At 40.0% G+C, this 15,126-nt stretch overlaps 1 protein-coding gene across 8 annotated transcripts in view; it reads left to right on the top strand.

The window, feature by feature from the left end:
• The window catches only part of LOC123498940 (gelsolin, cytoplasmic-like), an 85,995-nt gene extending 81,144 nt beyond the window's left edge, over positions 1-4,851 (top strand). For 7 of the 8 annotated variants that reach the window (XM_045246511.1, XM_045246510.1, XM_045246509.1 and 4 more), the window contains one exon: positions 3,712-4,851. Coding sequence is in view for 3 of the 8 variants with exons in the window: in XM_045246514.1 (XP_045102449.1) it covers positions 3,712-3,774 (63 nt within the window). In the remaining 5 variants the exon portion in view is untranslated. The remainder of the gene's footprint in view (positions 1-3,711) is intronic. The other variant, XM_045246517.1, reaches the window with a different exon arrangement.
• Positions 4,852-15,126: the final 10,275 nt, after the last annotated feature.

Raw genomic sequence — 15,126 nt, 5'->3', positions numbered from 1 at the left:
CTCTTCTAGTGTAAGATGTGATTCTTAACTCAGTCTCCCTAAGCATATAAAGTAAAAAATAAATGGAGGGTTGTATTTTATTTAAAGATTTAGAATCAAGATTATTTAAATTTATGTTTGTATGTATACTTAGATATGTTTCAACTTGTTTTAAACCCTTCCATTGACAATCATAATATATTAGTGTAAATTCTAATGACCGTAAGAAAATAATGTTCAATTATACATGGCTGTATTTCAAGTATTAGTGATGTGACGAACTAATGAATGCAAGAGCTAAGACAAACTATCCTACCTTCTCCAGCATGACTGTTGCTCCTAGTGTTTTACATAACTCCTAACTCACTAATGATGATTGGGTATACTTGAAGAGACAACTTAACCATGTTCTGCAATGAAAGACTAATACACACATTAATCAGATTAAAATGGTCAAACTTCCAAGAGCTAAACAGATAAGGGGCCATGGTAAGTGTGATGGTGGTGGTGGCGGCTGTAGCTTGCTTATGTGAAAATATTTATTCAGTGGTAATCTTGCATGATACAGTGCTTAACAAAAGCACTACAATGCCATAACAATTGTGTGATTATGAAATTTCCTGACAGAGTAGTAGTTTGCTGCTTTCTCAAGTAGTAATTTAATGTAACTACTAAAAAGAATGAGAAGTGCATACCAAATTACTAGTCTTAATGAGTGCATACCAAATTACTAGTCTTAATGATTAACTACAAAGGAAAGTGTGATGTGAAAAGTTCTCAGCATATATTATGCTGTATGATAAAAACCTCCATAAAGCAGCTTTCTTTAGAAAAAAAAGTAAGCCAGACTAAGCAATTATGACATGACACTAAGAAAAGCAACTCCGGTTCTGATTCTGGTTGAAGATCAGTTAAATACCCCTTAAACTACTTGTACTTTTTCTTTTCTTCTAAAAATTGTATGGCATTTCTTTTTTTGATTCAATGTTATCAAAATATCAAGGTAAAGCTCACCATTAATAGTTTTATTTCTTACATTTGGTCTTTGTAATTCATCCACTTGTCTCCTTTGATTTTTATCTCTTCACTTATCCTTGTCACCAGTATATACTGTTTCTCTTGAACCAAGCTGCTGCTGATGTAGGAAGCTCATGTGCAGGTGCTCTGGGATGTCTATGTCTGCTGTGACAAGAAACGGAGCGAAGAAGCCTCGGTCTCACTTCAACAGCCACGTGTATCCCATAGCACCTGCATACAGGCTACGTTTACCTGCAACAGCTTGGTGTAAGAGAAAGGGAATAGATTGATAATGAGGAAAGAGAAAAATTAAAGCTGAGACCAGAAAAAACAAACTATAAATACAACTGTATCAGGTGGGACTTTCTAGGGAAATGAAGTCAGCATTTCAATAAGTTAGCATTTGGTGAGCTCCTATTATGTTAACTTATGGAGGTTTAACAGTACGTACATAAATTCTTTGAAGGCAGGAACCTGTCACATTGAAAGTCTAATGAATATGTAATGCTTGAATGATATAAACAAGTGTTGATAGTGAAAATAATGTGTACTTGCATGGTGGTTCTAAAAGTATGTGTTACCTTTGTCATTTGTGGTGCAAGTCTTTGAGGTATTTCGTGTTGATGATGTGCATGTGACACAGCTTGGGGTGTTGTGGTATGCTGAGGGCAGTTCATTGTTAACATTGGTGGATTTCATACCAGGCTTTATTACAGTGAATTGTAGAGGTTTGAAGGCTTTATTTTCAGTAGTGTGACTTGAATTACTACTTGCTGCAGCATATGGCCTTTGTATTTGTAGACTGGGTGTGGTTTGGGGGGGGGGAGGGGGAATTTAAGCTAACCACCTATTATGATTTATAAAGGGTTAGATAATTATATTTATCTTGACTCCTTCCCAGTGGAGGATCTATATATAGGTGTTTCGAAATTGGAACTTTGTTGGATCATTTATATATAGACGCTTGATCTGATTTTGCTGCACTAAGTTGTAGCATGGTCTATATATACAGTATTCCTTACAAGTAACAAAATTCATAAAATAAATCAGTTTGGCATCTCAAATACCCAAAACTTGGCAGCATGGCCTCTCAAGGTTGGTCACCATTTGTGCTTTGTCTGTGGTGGATGTGCTACACACATTATTAGCTAATATTGGAATTTTTTTCATTTTTTTTTTTTTTTTACTTAGACAGACTACGTATTATTAGTCTATGTCAAAGAGAAAGAACTGTACTGCCCGGCAGCAGCATTGCCTAAAAAGGAATAGGTACTTGTGAATAGGTACAAAACAAGTATGTGAAAGTCTGAAGAAAAGTGGAAATAAATTACATCCAGGTCACAAGTCCTGGATGTGAATACCATCTCGAAACATTCATAAAAATATACCGACATACATTATCAATAATCAAACGCAGATATAGATTCAACTGTTTGTTCAGTTTTGCTGCAGAGTTTATATAGTTTCACTGATTCAATTTTACACCAGTCTTTATATAGATTCAATGGTTTGTTCAGTTTTGTGACAGTTTATATAGATGTCAATTTGGAATACCCATTTGCTGAAAACCATATATAGACGATTTTCTATTTGGTAGTACACTATTCTGCCCTGCTGTTGGGAAGGGATTAAGGGTCATATGGACAGAGGGAATAGCACATTAGATACAGTTTAGGAGTTTAGGGCTACAGTTCAGAGGTATCTTGATATTTGTACACAATCCATTCCAGGAGACTGTTCAAATTTTGATTTGTATGAATGAGTTGTTGTTATTCCACACCATGTGATTTATATACATTTTTTTTTTTTAACACCGCAATACAAAACTGCAAGAATAAAGCTCTTTAGAGCAAGGTTTCACAGATAAGAGATAAAAATGAACCACTTAAAGTTAAGATGCTTTGTATGTTTCTGGCTTTTATATATTTACGTGTTTGTACAACTGTCCTCGTGTCTTGTGGTTGATAGAAAGGATGCTTTGAAACTGTGATGAAAACACTTTGGTTGTTGTAATGGGAATGCTATTATGCTATTGCTCTTGCTTCTGCCCGCATGTTTACTGTTCTAAGCTAAGGCATATTATTAACTTATACAAGCTTCAACATCATCTGCTGATCAATTAGTGTTCACAGTCTAGAAAGTATTGTAAATTTTTTCATTTTCCTTCACTAAAATTCTGGTAGTCTCTTTTATTAAGATGCTGATATTTCTTTAATTTGCTTCAATGGCAAGATCAAGACAGTAAAAATATTATATTTAGAAGCACTTAATTAATTCATAGGTTATGTGAGCATGAATATATTTTTATTCATACTCAGGGTGATAGTGATACATGAAACTCAGACTATTCAGTTTTGTGCCATGTTAACCGAATGAGAAACTCTTCATGGGAAGTTTTGTAGAATTTATAAATTTGAGATAATATTTTTTGGTTAGTAGTATAAGCTCTCACCTCATAACATCTGGCAATCATTGCATTTGAATTTACAATCAAAGAAATTTTCAGAGAACAATATATAATTTTAACAAACAAAACAATAATCACAGATGGACAATTTTTTTTTTTTTCATAAGATTCAACACCCTGACAAATAAAAATACACTCATGATGTAGTCCTCCTTCTACTGCCAGCAAGTCAATACTAATACATTCCTAACATTAAGGAAACTGACCGAGCCTGGAAAATAGACGTTAATGCTAAGGTTTCCCTGCAGGGACTGGCAAGCTATGAAGACGTGAAGGCTCACCTGGCAGAGAACAATGCAGCACTGGGCTAGACCACCACCGCCACCACTCCCCAGCTGTGCCTGGAAGGAAAACCCTCATCAATACTTATCTTTATAAATAATCTGGTGGTGCTTTGTGCTTTATGGTCATTCTGATCTTGGGTGTGTGTTTGTGTGTTGGTCAAGTGATCCTGGCTGGTGCCTTCCTACTCAACTTGCAGAATATAGTCATTACGTGCTTTTATAGTCTTGCCAGCTTAATTTGATTAAGGGTCTATATAAATCAGTCCTGTAATCCCAAACATTCCTAAATTGTCAGACTATGATCATTTTGGTTTTTTGGTAGGATACACATGTTTTGTAAGAATATAATCAAACCATTAAGCCAACTATGTGATAAGAAATTTTATACCAAGATAATGATAATATTAATAGTATGTACCAAAACCACAGAGACATCACTTAATTTAGGTATATTAGATATGTAGGTAATATATTAGATATGCACTACTCAAAAAAGCAAAGGACCTTACTTCAAGTAAGTAGTTTATAGATCAAACTTGCATTGAGCCTCAAGCATGCACTGGTGACAGGGCTTTCACTCCTTGAAGGCAAGAACAATTTTTACTATGGTGATAGGAAATAGTGTCCATGACATGCCTTGAACAGTCACTTTTAAAAACTACCTACATTTGCTTCTTGCCCTTCAATTAATCTAGTAAAACTTGAGTGCTTTATATGATGCAGAGGCTTCCAGTAGAGTATGCTTCAACTTCCATTCAGAATAGTTCTTGAAAATGATTTTGCAGTTAATGGAATTAAAAACATGTTTTCATCTTGATAAATTATTACTCGTATGAAGATGTATCTACTGAACACACACATGAAGATGCAAGAGACTGACTTGTCCAGGATAAGGATGCACTGTGTGCTGTGACAAGTCTCTTACATTTCCAAATGTGTCAAGATTGATTTTGCACTCTAAGTAATGAACTTGTTTTTCTCATAGGCATAAATTGGTACTTAATCTCAAATGCTTTGTGAATTGGTACTTAAATCTGTCTAGTCACTTTCTTGAAATTTTTGTGACTGATTTGCACTATTATTAAAAGATTTAGAAAAAAAAAATTATTCCTTTCCCTTTGTTTTTGGCTCTTCTATTCCATACTGTGTATGATACACAGTTACTTTTGACACCCATCCCACACTGCATGGATCTACTACACTTGCTTTGCTTTTACTTTCACTTATTGCCTCCTGGAGACAATATTTTGCAGATTCATTCCAGCATCATCATTTACATCAAAATCATTGTTGGCCTAGGGAACAAAAAAAAAAAAAAAAAAAATAAAAAATAAAAAAAGCCATTTCTGTTCTTCACGAGTAATCAAAAGGATTTAAGCAAATTTAAAAGGAGAAAATCGACAGACGTAGACCTTTTTAAAGACTACATTATTGGTAAGACATATGGAGGCAGACACAAAGATCCAGAGTTTACCAGTAAAAGGCATGAAACACTGGACTGAGTTGTGTGAAATGAAGAGGAAAGCTCCTCTTCATGTGTGCAGCAAGGTTACTGGAGAGGGGGGAGGCAGAGTGCGAAAGCAACAATAGAAAAGTGCAATATATTCTTGATTTAGTGATTCACTCTACGCTGCAGTAACTCGCATATAAAGTGGCCCTGTGCTTGCCTTCCTCATGTTGCTATTGTCATTATCTTTATCTTATTTCCTTTATCAGGCTCCATTCCATCACATACTCGTAGTGATGTTCCACAGAATATAATAGCTTTACAGGATAGGTAGCTACTTTTATATGAATATTATGAATGAATGTAACAATAGTAAATAGTATGTATATATAGTATATACTAATAGAAAAAGGAATAAAATAGTAGTTAGGTATATATAAAGTACATAAAAAGAAAATTACTAAGTATACATATAAAACATGAAAATAAATAAACAAATATAATATATATATATATATATATATATATATATATATATATATATATATATATATATATATATATATGAAAATGAATAAATAAAAAAAAGTATATATAAAATATTGTAATAGTATTTAAACTAATATTGATAATCAACAATGTAAACTAATAATTACTGATAATCAAAAATGTAAAGTGTATTTCACTGCTATCAAAGCTTGCACTATCACAGAAATGCTTCAACCAATAATTGCACTCAATTTACATGTGTACAATTTATAGTATATTTTTACAGAACATAAGGCTCAATAATACTGCTGTTATCTAAGTCATACCAATCACTGAACAGGAACGTTTTCAATTTCTTAAACGAAGTAATATTTGTACTGTCCTTAAGACATGTAGACAATAAAAATTTACCGGTATCAGAATTTTGACCGATACCGATACCACAAAATTTGGACACTACAGATACTACTACTGATACCGATACTACGAGTACTATTGATACTGAAAACTGCATTGCAAATCAGTCTATAAGACTGTTGGCCACAGTCGTATGAGTGTTTTTTCTTTTCTTTTAAGTTTGACGCTATTATTATTATTATTATTATTACTATTATTATCATTACTATCATTATTATCATCATTATTAATATCTATTATTATTATTATTTTTATTATCTATTATTATTATCATTATTATTCGATTATGTTAGGTTAGCATTTGGTTTGATTAGATTATGTTATATTCGGTTATTTTACATAAGATTAATGGTGTTGGGACAAATTAAAAGTTGTCAAAAATAATAAGGGTGATCACGAACAAACATTTATCCTGCAATCTGAATGGCACACTGTCCACTACGGAAATCGCCAGTCTTTATTGATTTTGTTTGTATCATATCTTCTGACCGTGAAAAATGACGTATAGACCCTCATTTGTCCAGTTTGAACAATCTATAGGGAAATAATAAGTCATACTGAGTGGTATGGGTTCCAATATTTTGTCCACAGGAGGAAAATCCGTGACATCAATTATAAATACTGCTAGACGCTCCTATAGTCACCACCCGCACGTTGAGTAGCTTTCCGCCCATTCTCCTCATGAATTTTGTTTGGATATTGCTTTCCAACAAACTTATTTGCCAAATACGCATGCATTTCAGCAACATTTCCAGTGTAATGTTACCACGTGAGCTAAAGACACCAACAGTGCGCAGAACATCTGGTCGGATGAAGCACACACACACACACACACACACACACACACACACACACACACACACACACACACTGGTAATAAAGTCATTATCTCTATTTGTTGTTGTTGAAGATTTGCCAATCCGAGGAATGGCATGAGCCTATTATCTCACTGTCTTTCTTGACTTGAAATATGAGTGTTTTTGTTTACTATCCATCCCCCTTTTCACATCGATCATAACTCTGTTTAGTACATCCTCAGTATCTTGGATATTTTGAAAACACAAATAAAACCGAGTGTCATCACCAAACAAGTTAATGACACTCCATGTTCCCAAAGCAAACGAGAAGGTTCCATGGTAGATCTACAGAACAATATGGGTCAAGTACATTACCCTGAGAAACACCTCAGTGGATAATGTTCAGAAAGAATACTTATTTACTACTTGCACTTATTACCATTCCCGACATACATTCACTACTATCAGAAACACCCACCTCAACACCACCACCTGCATTCCCCTTTAGAGGTTCACTTCCATTTATCAGTATTTTATTTTCATGTTCAAGTTTGGCCATCCTTTCACTTCTTAGTTCATTATACTTCATAGAGCAATCCATTATTCTTTCCAGCATGACTTACACATCCAGCCAACCCGCTTAAGGTCCTCCTGTAGGCTAACACACTCTTAGTCACACCATTTCTCACACACACACGTCACATCATCAGAGTTGACACTGGGTTGAACTCGCTATTGCTGCTTTCCTCTTCACAATTTTCATCACTATTTACCATCTTCCCTTAAGAGCACAGTGCACTCTCCACGCCCACATATTCCAGGACTCCTTACGCCCACACCCACACGCCCACTCACCCCATAGTGCGACAGGAGCGGAAAATTTGAGGAAAACATGAGAGTAAGGTGAGTAAGTATAGCTAAGCAACATGGCGGCTAATAAGATTGTCATAATTATTTCAGATATACATTTTCACGTTCGTTTTGTTAATATATTCATTGTATTTATGTTGTTATTTAGTGATGGATGTATGACTCACCTCCGGATTAGATATTGTAGATTCGTAGAACTTATTAAGCTCTGTGTGTGTGTGTGTGTGTGTGTGTGTGTGTGTGTGTGTGTGTGTGTGTGTGTGTGTGTGTGTGCACAATACCCTCGCTACAGTTGCTTCATACAAACTTCGTAGGTTCACTTTTATCACATCAAAGATCACGTGGCTGGCTCCGCTCCTGGTCCGACGTACGACGCGGTAACACAAATTAATTATCAACACATTTATTACTCATCCTTTGATCCCTTCCTTCCTTCCTTTATTTTCATATTTTCTTATTTACTGACTTCAAATTATCGTTTTTATTTATTGTTCCTTACTTTTTTTCTTGTTTATTCCGTTTCCTTCCTTCCTTCCTCTGTTCTAAGTTGGCATTTTCTTTCATCACCAAGTAACAACAAGGATATTTTTACAAGTTATGCTATAGCGAGCCCTAATGGAAACTTAAAACTTGAAACTCCATGTGTGTTTTTATCTCTCTCTCTCTCTCTCTCTCTCTCTCTCTCTCTCTCTCTCTCTCTCTCTCTCTCTCTCTCTCTCTCTCTCTCTCTCTCTCTCTCACTATGCTACTGGCTCGGCAATTGCCAGGGAGTTTCGTGAGGCTAGTACACTTCTAAACACTGTCTTGGAATACTCTCAGCTGGCCTGCACTCATCTACAGTATCTATTACACTAGCTCAGTGGTTAAGGACACGGGTGGAGATATTTGGGTGTGTCTTGGTAGCCCCTGTTCACCTAGCAGTGAGTAGGTCGGGATGTAAATCGAGGAGTTGTGACCTTGTTGCGGTGTGTGTGTGTGCCTGGCATCCGAAGATCGGAAATAATGAGCTCTGAGCTCGTTCCGTAGGGTAACGTCTGGCTGTCTCGTCAGAGACTGCAGCAGATCAAACACACACACACACACACACACACACACACACACACACACACACACACACACACACACACACACACACACACACACACTATTTTCACACAGTTGTTTTCATACATAGCCACATCCCCAGTGTGGCGCCCTCAGGTGTGTGTGGTGTTGAGGGAGTCACCAGGATGCCACACTCACTCACTCACTCAGTCACTCACTAAGTCACTCCATCCAGGAAGTGTGTTCAGCGCAGACACACAGCACACCAGGATTTTCTTTTTCGGACAAACGTCACAACGAAACAAGGGAACACGTTTCTGCTTGTCCCCGCGTGGCGAGGCTGACCAGCAACTCGGCAACTTTGGCACCGTGAAGGGTGTTGCTGTCCCGCTCCAGGCGACTGCTGCTGGGGAGGAGGAGGTGCCGCACTCTTTCCTTCACCTAACCCTGGGGAGCACAGGTGGGGGCAGAGTATCCCTCAGCCCTGCCCAGGAGACCAACGTGCTCCTGGGCTGCTGTGGAGGGCGAGAACATTCCATCACGGTGCGCTGCATGACGGTGCGGTCTGGCTGTGTTAGTTAGCTTAGGAGGGCGTCCTGTCAGGCCTGTATACAACATATTGCCTGCTCAACAACAGCAGCAGCAACACCACCACCTCCTGCCCTCACAGGACCAACTTCCCTGCATCTCCGTCCATGGCGATAATTACTCCCAGTGAGGTCTAATAGCACTGGTTCAGAGGGTGCTGTGAACTTATCGTTAAAACCATCTGTGACCTCACTGAACGTTTCCCTTTGCATCTCATAACACAAGTCACAGCCTGCCCTCTGAATACAATTCTCTTCCTTCACACTACACTACATGCATCTAGCTACACACACACTCTTCACGCAAAATAAAGAAAAAAAACCTATATCATCGCCGGAGTTCCCCAGTTTGGGAACCGGCACCTCAGTGGGCCTTTTTTTTCAATCAAAATTTTTGCTGCCCTTGAACGGTTCTCCCTCTTACATATAAAAAGAAAAGTCTCTCAGCAACAACACACGGTCGGCCTCTCTTCCCTGCTGTGCCACGCTGCCTCTGTCTGCTGGCCCTCTCCTCGCCCGCTTCACATCGCCGTCAGGACACACTGGGCAAGTACGAAGCCGGATAATTCGCTGGACACACTTAATATTTGCTTTTTCTTTCTTCTCAGGTTGACATATTTTCTCTCTCTCTCTCTCTCTCTCTCTCTCTCTCTCTCTCTCTCTCTCTCTCTCTCTCTCTCTCTAAGGGCAAAGAAAAGGAGCATAATATAGTTTGTCACGGGTCAATCAAGAAACAAAGCGAGTGATAAGAGAAGAACAGAAGGAAGCCGCGATTGAGAGCACCGTGCAATAAAGGAGGGAGGAGGGAGAAATGCAAGGATTATAAGAAACAAATATCAGTAAGGAAGGTGTGAAAGATAAAGTGAGTGTTGATGTCATTCCTTTCAACACATTCGTTTGAGATTGTGAAGCTATGTATATTTTGAGCGATAATTCTCTCTCTCTCTCTCTCTCTCTCTGGTTTGCATACTGGTAGGGCAGAATTGTCGTCCTTATACTAAAGTTGCCCTCTTCATTGGCAAAATATTTTAAAGCAATCTGGCCGTTACATAACACACGCACAGTATACTTATTAGAGATGAGTAATAAACTTTTCTCGTTATCGACTGCTCCTCTTTTGACTGACGCTTTTCAATCTCTCTTACTTCATCGCAGTGTTGCATCTCTTCCTGTCTTCTATTTCTATATGTATACTTTCATGCTGACTGCTCTTCTGAACCTACTAACTGCACGCTTCTTCATTGATGTTCTCCCGGCAGCCTCGAACCATCAGACACCACTCTCTCTGTGATTTATTTCTATCAATTCACCTTTCTAATTGAACAGTTGACAAGTACAGTGCCTTCACTCTTTAATCTCCATTACTTGTAGACTCTGAGACTATCTGAATGTGTGTTTTACTGTTTTTTCCTTTCTTACTTACTTCCAACCATCAGACACCACTCTCTCTGTGCTTTATTTCTGTCAATTCACCTTCTAATTGAACTGTTGACAAGTACTGTACCTTCACTCTTTCATCTCCTTTCCTGGTAGATTCTGAGACTATCTGAATGTGTGTTTTACTGTGTTTTCCTTCTTACTGATATTTTAAAGACAATTTTGAAGGTATATTGAAACGCGAATATAATTTTTTTTTTTAAGAAATTCCTCCTTTTACTGTTTTGTTGAAAGACAATTGGCGGATCATTCTTTTTTTTCTTTCATTTTTTTTATGCTTCTGGTCTGTCTTCCTTGTCCACAAAGAGAACATTTAGTATAAACACACACACACACACACACACACACACACACACACACACACACACACACACACACAAACACAAACACAAACACACACACACACACACACACACACACTGCGTAGTGTAGTGGTTAGCACGCTCGACTCACAATCGAAAGGCCCGGGTTCGAGTCCCGGTAAGCGGCGAGGCAAATGGGCAAGCCTCTTAATGTGTGGCCCCTGTTCACCTAGCAGTAAATAGGTACGGGATGTAACTCGAGGGGTTGTGGCCTCGCTTTCCCGGTGTGTGGAGTGTGTTGTGGTCTCAGTCCTACCCAAAGATCGGTCTATGAGCTCTGAGCTCGCTCCGTAATGGGGAAGACTGGCTGGATGACCAGCAGGCCAGCAGGCACCGAGGTGAATTTCACACACACACACACGCACGCACGCACGCACGCACGCACGCACGCACGCACGCGCGCACACACACACACACACACACACACACACACACACACACACACACACACACACACACACACACACACACTCAGTCATTCTCTCTCTCTCTCTCTCTCTCTCTCTCTCTCTCTCTCTCGCTACGGATGGTCCAGCTGTGATAATTTTAAAAGCTCACCCAAACAAGCAATGGTGAGGAGGGTGTGCGGCGCGTAATGTTCGCTCTTTTCCTTCCTGCTGGACTTCCTAACAAGCGGCGCCGCAGCACAAAAAGTTCCTGACGTTGATGGACATACATAGATTTTACTTTCGTATTCTTTTTCTTTATTCCACCTGTCATTCAGTCTGCAAGGTTTAAATTCAAGGATAAATGCGTTTACATCATCTATTGTCGTGTGGCAAAGTCGTGTGTCTGCTTCCTTTTTTTTTTTTTCTCTTTTTGGTATTTTTTGTTGATATAATATTTTAATTAAAGTGAAAATGCTGCGAAGGTTTTAGGTAAAGTTTATTCCTCACTGCTGTCTCTCTCTCTCTCTCTCTCTAACTTGTCACCTTCTCCGCTTATTTAGTCAGTCAGTCCGTCATTCACTAGACACACACACACACACACACACACACACACACACACACACACACACACACACACACCGTGTAGTGTAGTGGTTAGCACGCTCGACTCACAATCGAGAGGCCCGGGTTCGAGTCCCGGGACGGCGAGGCAAATGGGCAAGCCTCATAATGTGTGGCCCTTGTTCACCTAGCAGTAAATAGGTACGGTATGTAGCTCGAGGGGTTGTGGCCTCGCTTTCCCGGTGTGTGGAATGTGTTGTGGTCTCATTCCTACCTGAAGATCGGTCTATGAGCTCTGAGCACGCTCCGTAATGGGGAAGACTGGCTGGGTGACCAGCAGATGACCGAGGTGAATTACACACACACACACACACACACACACACACACACACACACACACACACACACACACACACACGGCCCGGTAGCTCAGTGGTTAGAGCACTGGCTTCACAAGCCAGAGGACCGGGGTTCGATTCCCCGGCCGGGTGGAGATATTTGGGTGTGTCTCCTTTCACGTGTAGCCCCTGTTTACCTAGCAGTAAGTAGGTACGGGATGTAAATCGAGGAGTTGTGACCTTGTTGTCCCGGTGTGTGGTGTGTGCCTGGTCTCAGACCTATCCCAAGATCGGAAATAATGAGCTCTGAGCTCGTTCCGTAGGGTAACGTCTGGCTGTCTCGTCAGAGACTGCAGCAGATCAAACAGTGAATTACACACACACCGCGTAGTGAAGTGGTTAGCACGCTCGGCTCACAAACGAGAGGGTTCGGGTTCGAGTCCCGGGAAGCGGCGAGGCAAAAGGGCAAGCCTCTTAATGTGTGGTCCCTCTTCACTTAGCAGTAGATACTAGATAGGTACGGGATGTAACTCGAGGGGTTGTGGCCTCGCTTTCCCGGTGTGTGGATTGTGTTGTGGTCTCAGTCCTACCCGAAGATCGGTCTATGAGCTCTGAGCTCGCTCCGTAATGGGGAAAGCTGGTTGGATGACCAGCAAGCGACAGTGGTGGTGAATTACACACACACACATTGAAATACCATGCTGATTAGATACGGAAACTACTTATCTGTCCTCTGTTCGCGTTCCAGATTAATGACAAGTAGTAGTGAGAGGCCATTAGGACGCCCCGATCGCCACCTAATGAGGGCAGCTGGTGGAGTGGCGATGGCCTGGAGGGCGACAAAGTAACGGAGCTCGCCAAATACTCGTCAACGCCACCAAGAGTTCTCAAGTCACTCAGCGGGCAACATTCAGGAACACATCTCGCCTAGTTAACTGGAATGCCTCTTCATGAAAGGATAGATGACGGCTGGGGGATGGAAGGTGTGAGAGAGAGAGAGAGAGAGAGAGAGAGAGAGAGAGAGAGAGAGAGAGAGAGAGAGAGAGAGAGAGAGAGAGAGAGAGAGAGAGAGAGAGAGAGAGAGAGAGAGAGAGAGAGAGAGAGAGAGAGAGAGAGAGAGAGAGAGAGAGAGAGAGAGAGACGAAGGAAGGAGGGAAGGATGGAAAGATTATAAAAAAAAGGAAAGAAAATTATAAAGACACTGCTGATTCGATTAGAAAGAAGAAACAGCAAAGATAAACTAAAAAAAGGAGGAAAATTTAATACAGAAATATCAGAGAGAGAGAGAGAGAGAGAGAGAGAGAGAGAGAGAGAGAGAGAGAGAGAGAGAGAGAGAGAGAGAGAGAGAGAGAGAGAGAGAGAGAGAGAGAGAGAGAGAGAGAGAGAGAGAGAGAGAGAGAGAGAGAGAGAGAGAGAGAGAGAGAGAGAGAGAGAGAGAGAGAGAGAGAGAGAGAGACGTACCACTGGGCAGCATCAATAATAAGACACCACGGTATCCAGACAAGAGAGAAACTGGCGAATGAAAATTACATATTGTGATTGATGTTTACGCATGGAACGCCAAATATTGTGTGGCCTTTAAAGTTAGCAGGGATGTCTACCCTTCGAGTACTTCATAAGTTCCCTGGAGATGACGTAGGTATGTATTGGAGAGCCCGTGGTGGCATTTGAATGCGTTTACCCTTTCCAGCGTGTTTATTTGTGGTTTTATGTGGCATTTTGGTTAGTCTTCCCTCCTCGTCTTTCTATCTGCTACTGCTGTTCTCCTCCTCCTCCTACTATCACAGCAACCACCACCGCCACTACTACTATTAATACACCATGTCACCATCATCACCATCATTATTCCTATTACTAGTGTTACACCACCACCACCATTACTATTACTACTACTACTATCATTACTACTACTTCTTCTTTCGCCACTATTACTATTACCACTACTTCCACTCTACCATTACTACTATCATTACTACTACTACTACTACTACTACTACTACTACTACTACTACTACTACCACTACAACAACAACAATAACTACTACTATTACTACTACTACTTCTACTACTAATACTACAACTACAATTACTACTATCATTACTACTACTACTACTACCATTACTACTACTACTACTACTACTACAATCACCACCACACCACCACCATCATCTAAAAATAACCCACCAGTCAGATTTTCCTCTTTACTTTTCTTAATATTTTTCCAGCTCTTCGTTTGTCTCTGGCGCTGGAGTGGAGGAAAGGCGAGAGAGAGAGAGAAAAAAATGTCTACCGAGCGCCCTTCGCCCCTCGCCCGCCCCCCGTCGCGCCCCCTTCCGCAGCTCAAGTGTTGTGGTTCGCGTGTTTGTGTTACGCCCACACCAACCGACAGCTGACTTTTTAAGCGTTTTATTCTCTTTTTTTTTTCTCCCTTTCTTTTCTTTTCTTTCCCCCCGTTGGAACTCCCTTATTCATCTTTTTTTTTCCAACGCTGCCTGAACTTTTACTAACCTATACATTAATTTTACGACTGCCATTAACACCGACTTTGTTTTTCTCTATTTTTCATACTCTCTCTCTCTCTCTCTCTCTCTCTCTCTCTCTCTCTCTCTGGCCATTCTCACTCCTTTCGTTCTCTTTTAG

Source organism: Portunus trituberculatus, chromosome 48 (assembly GCF_017591435.1).
Source record: "Portunus trituberculatus isolate SZX2019 chromosome 48, ASM1759143v1, whole genome shotgun sequence".
NCBI lineage: Eukaryota > Metazoa > Arthropoda > Malacostraca > Decapoda > Portunidae > Portunus > Portunus trituberculatus.
Note: the sequence above shows the minus strand (reverse complement) of the source record. Positions and strands in the feature narration are given on the sequence as shown.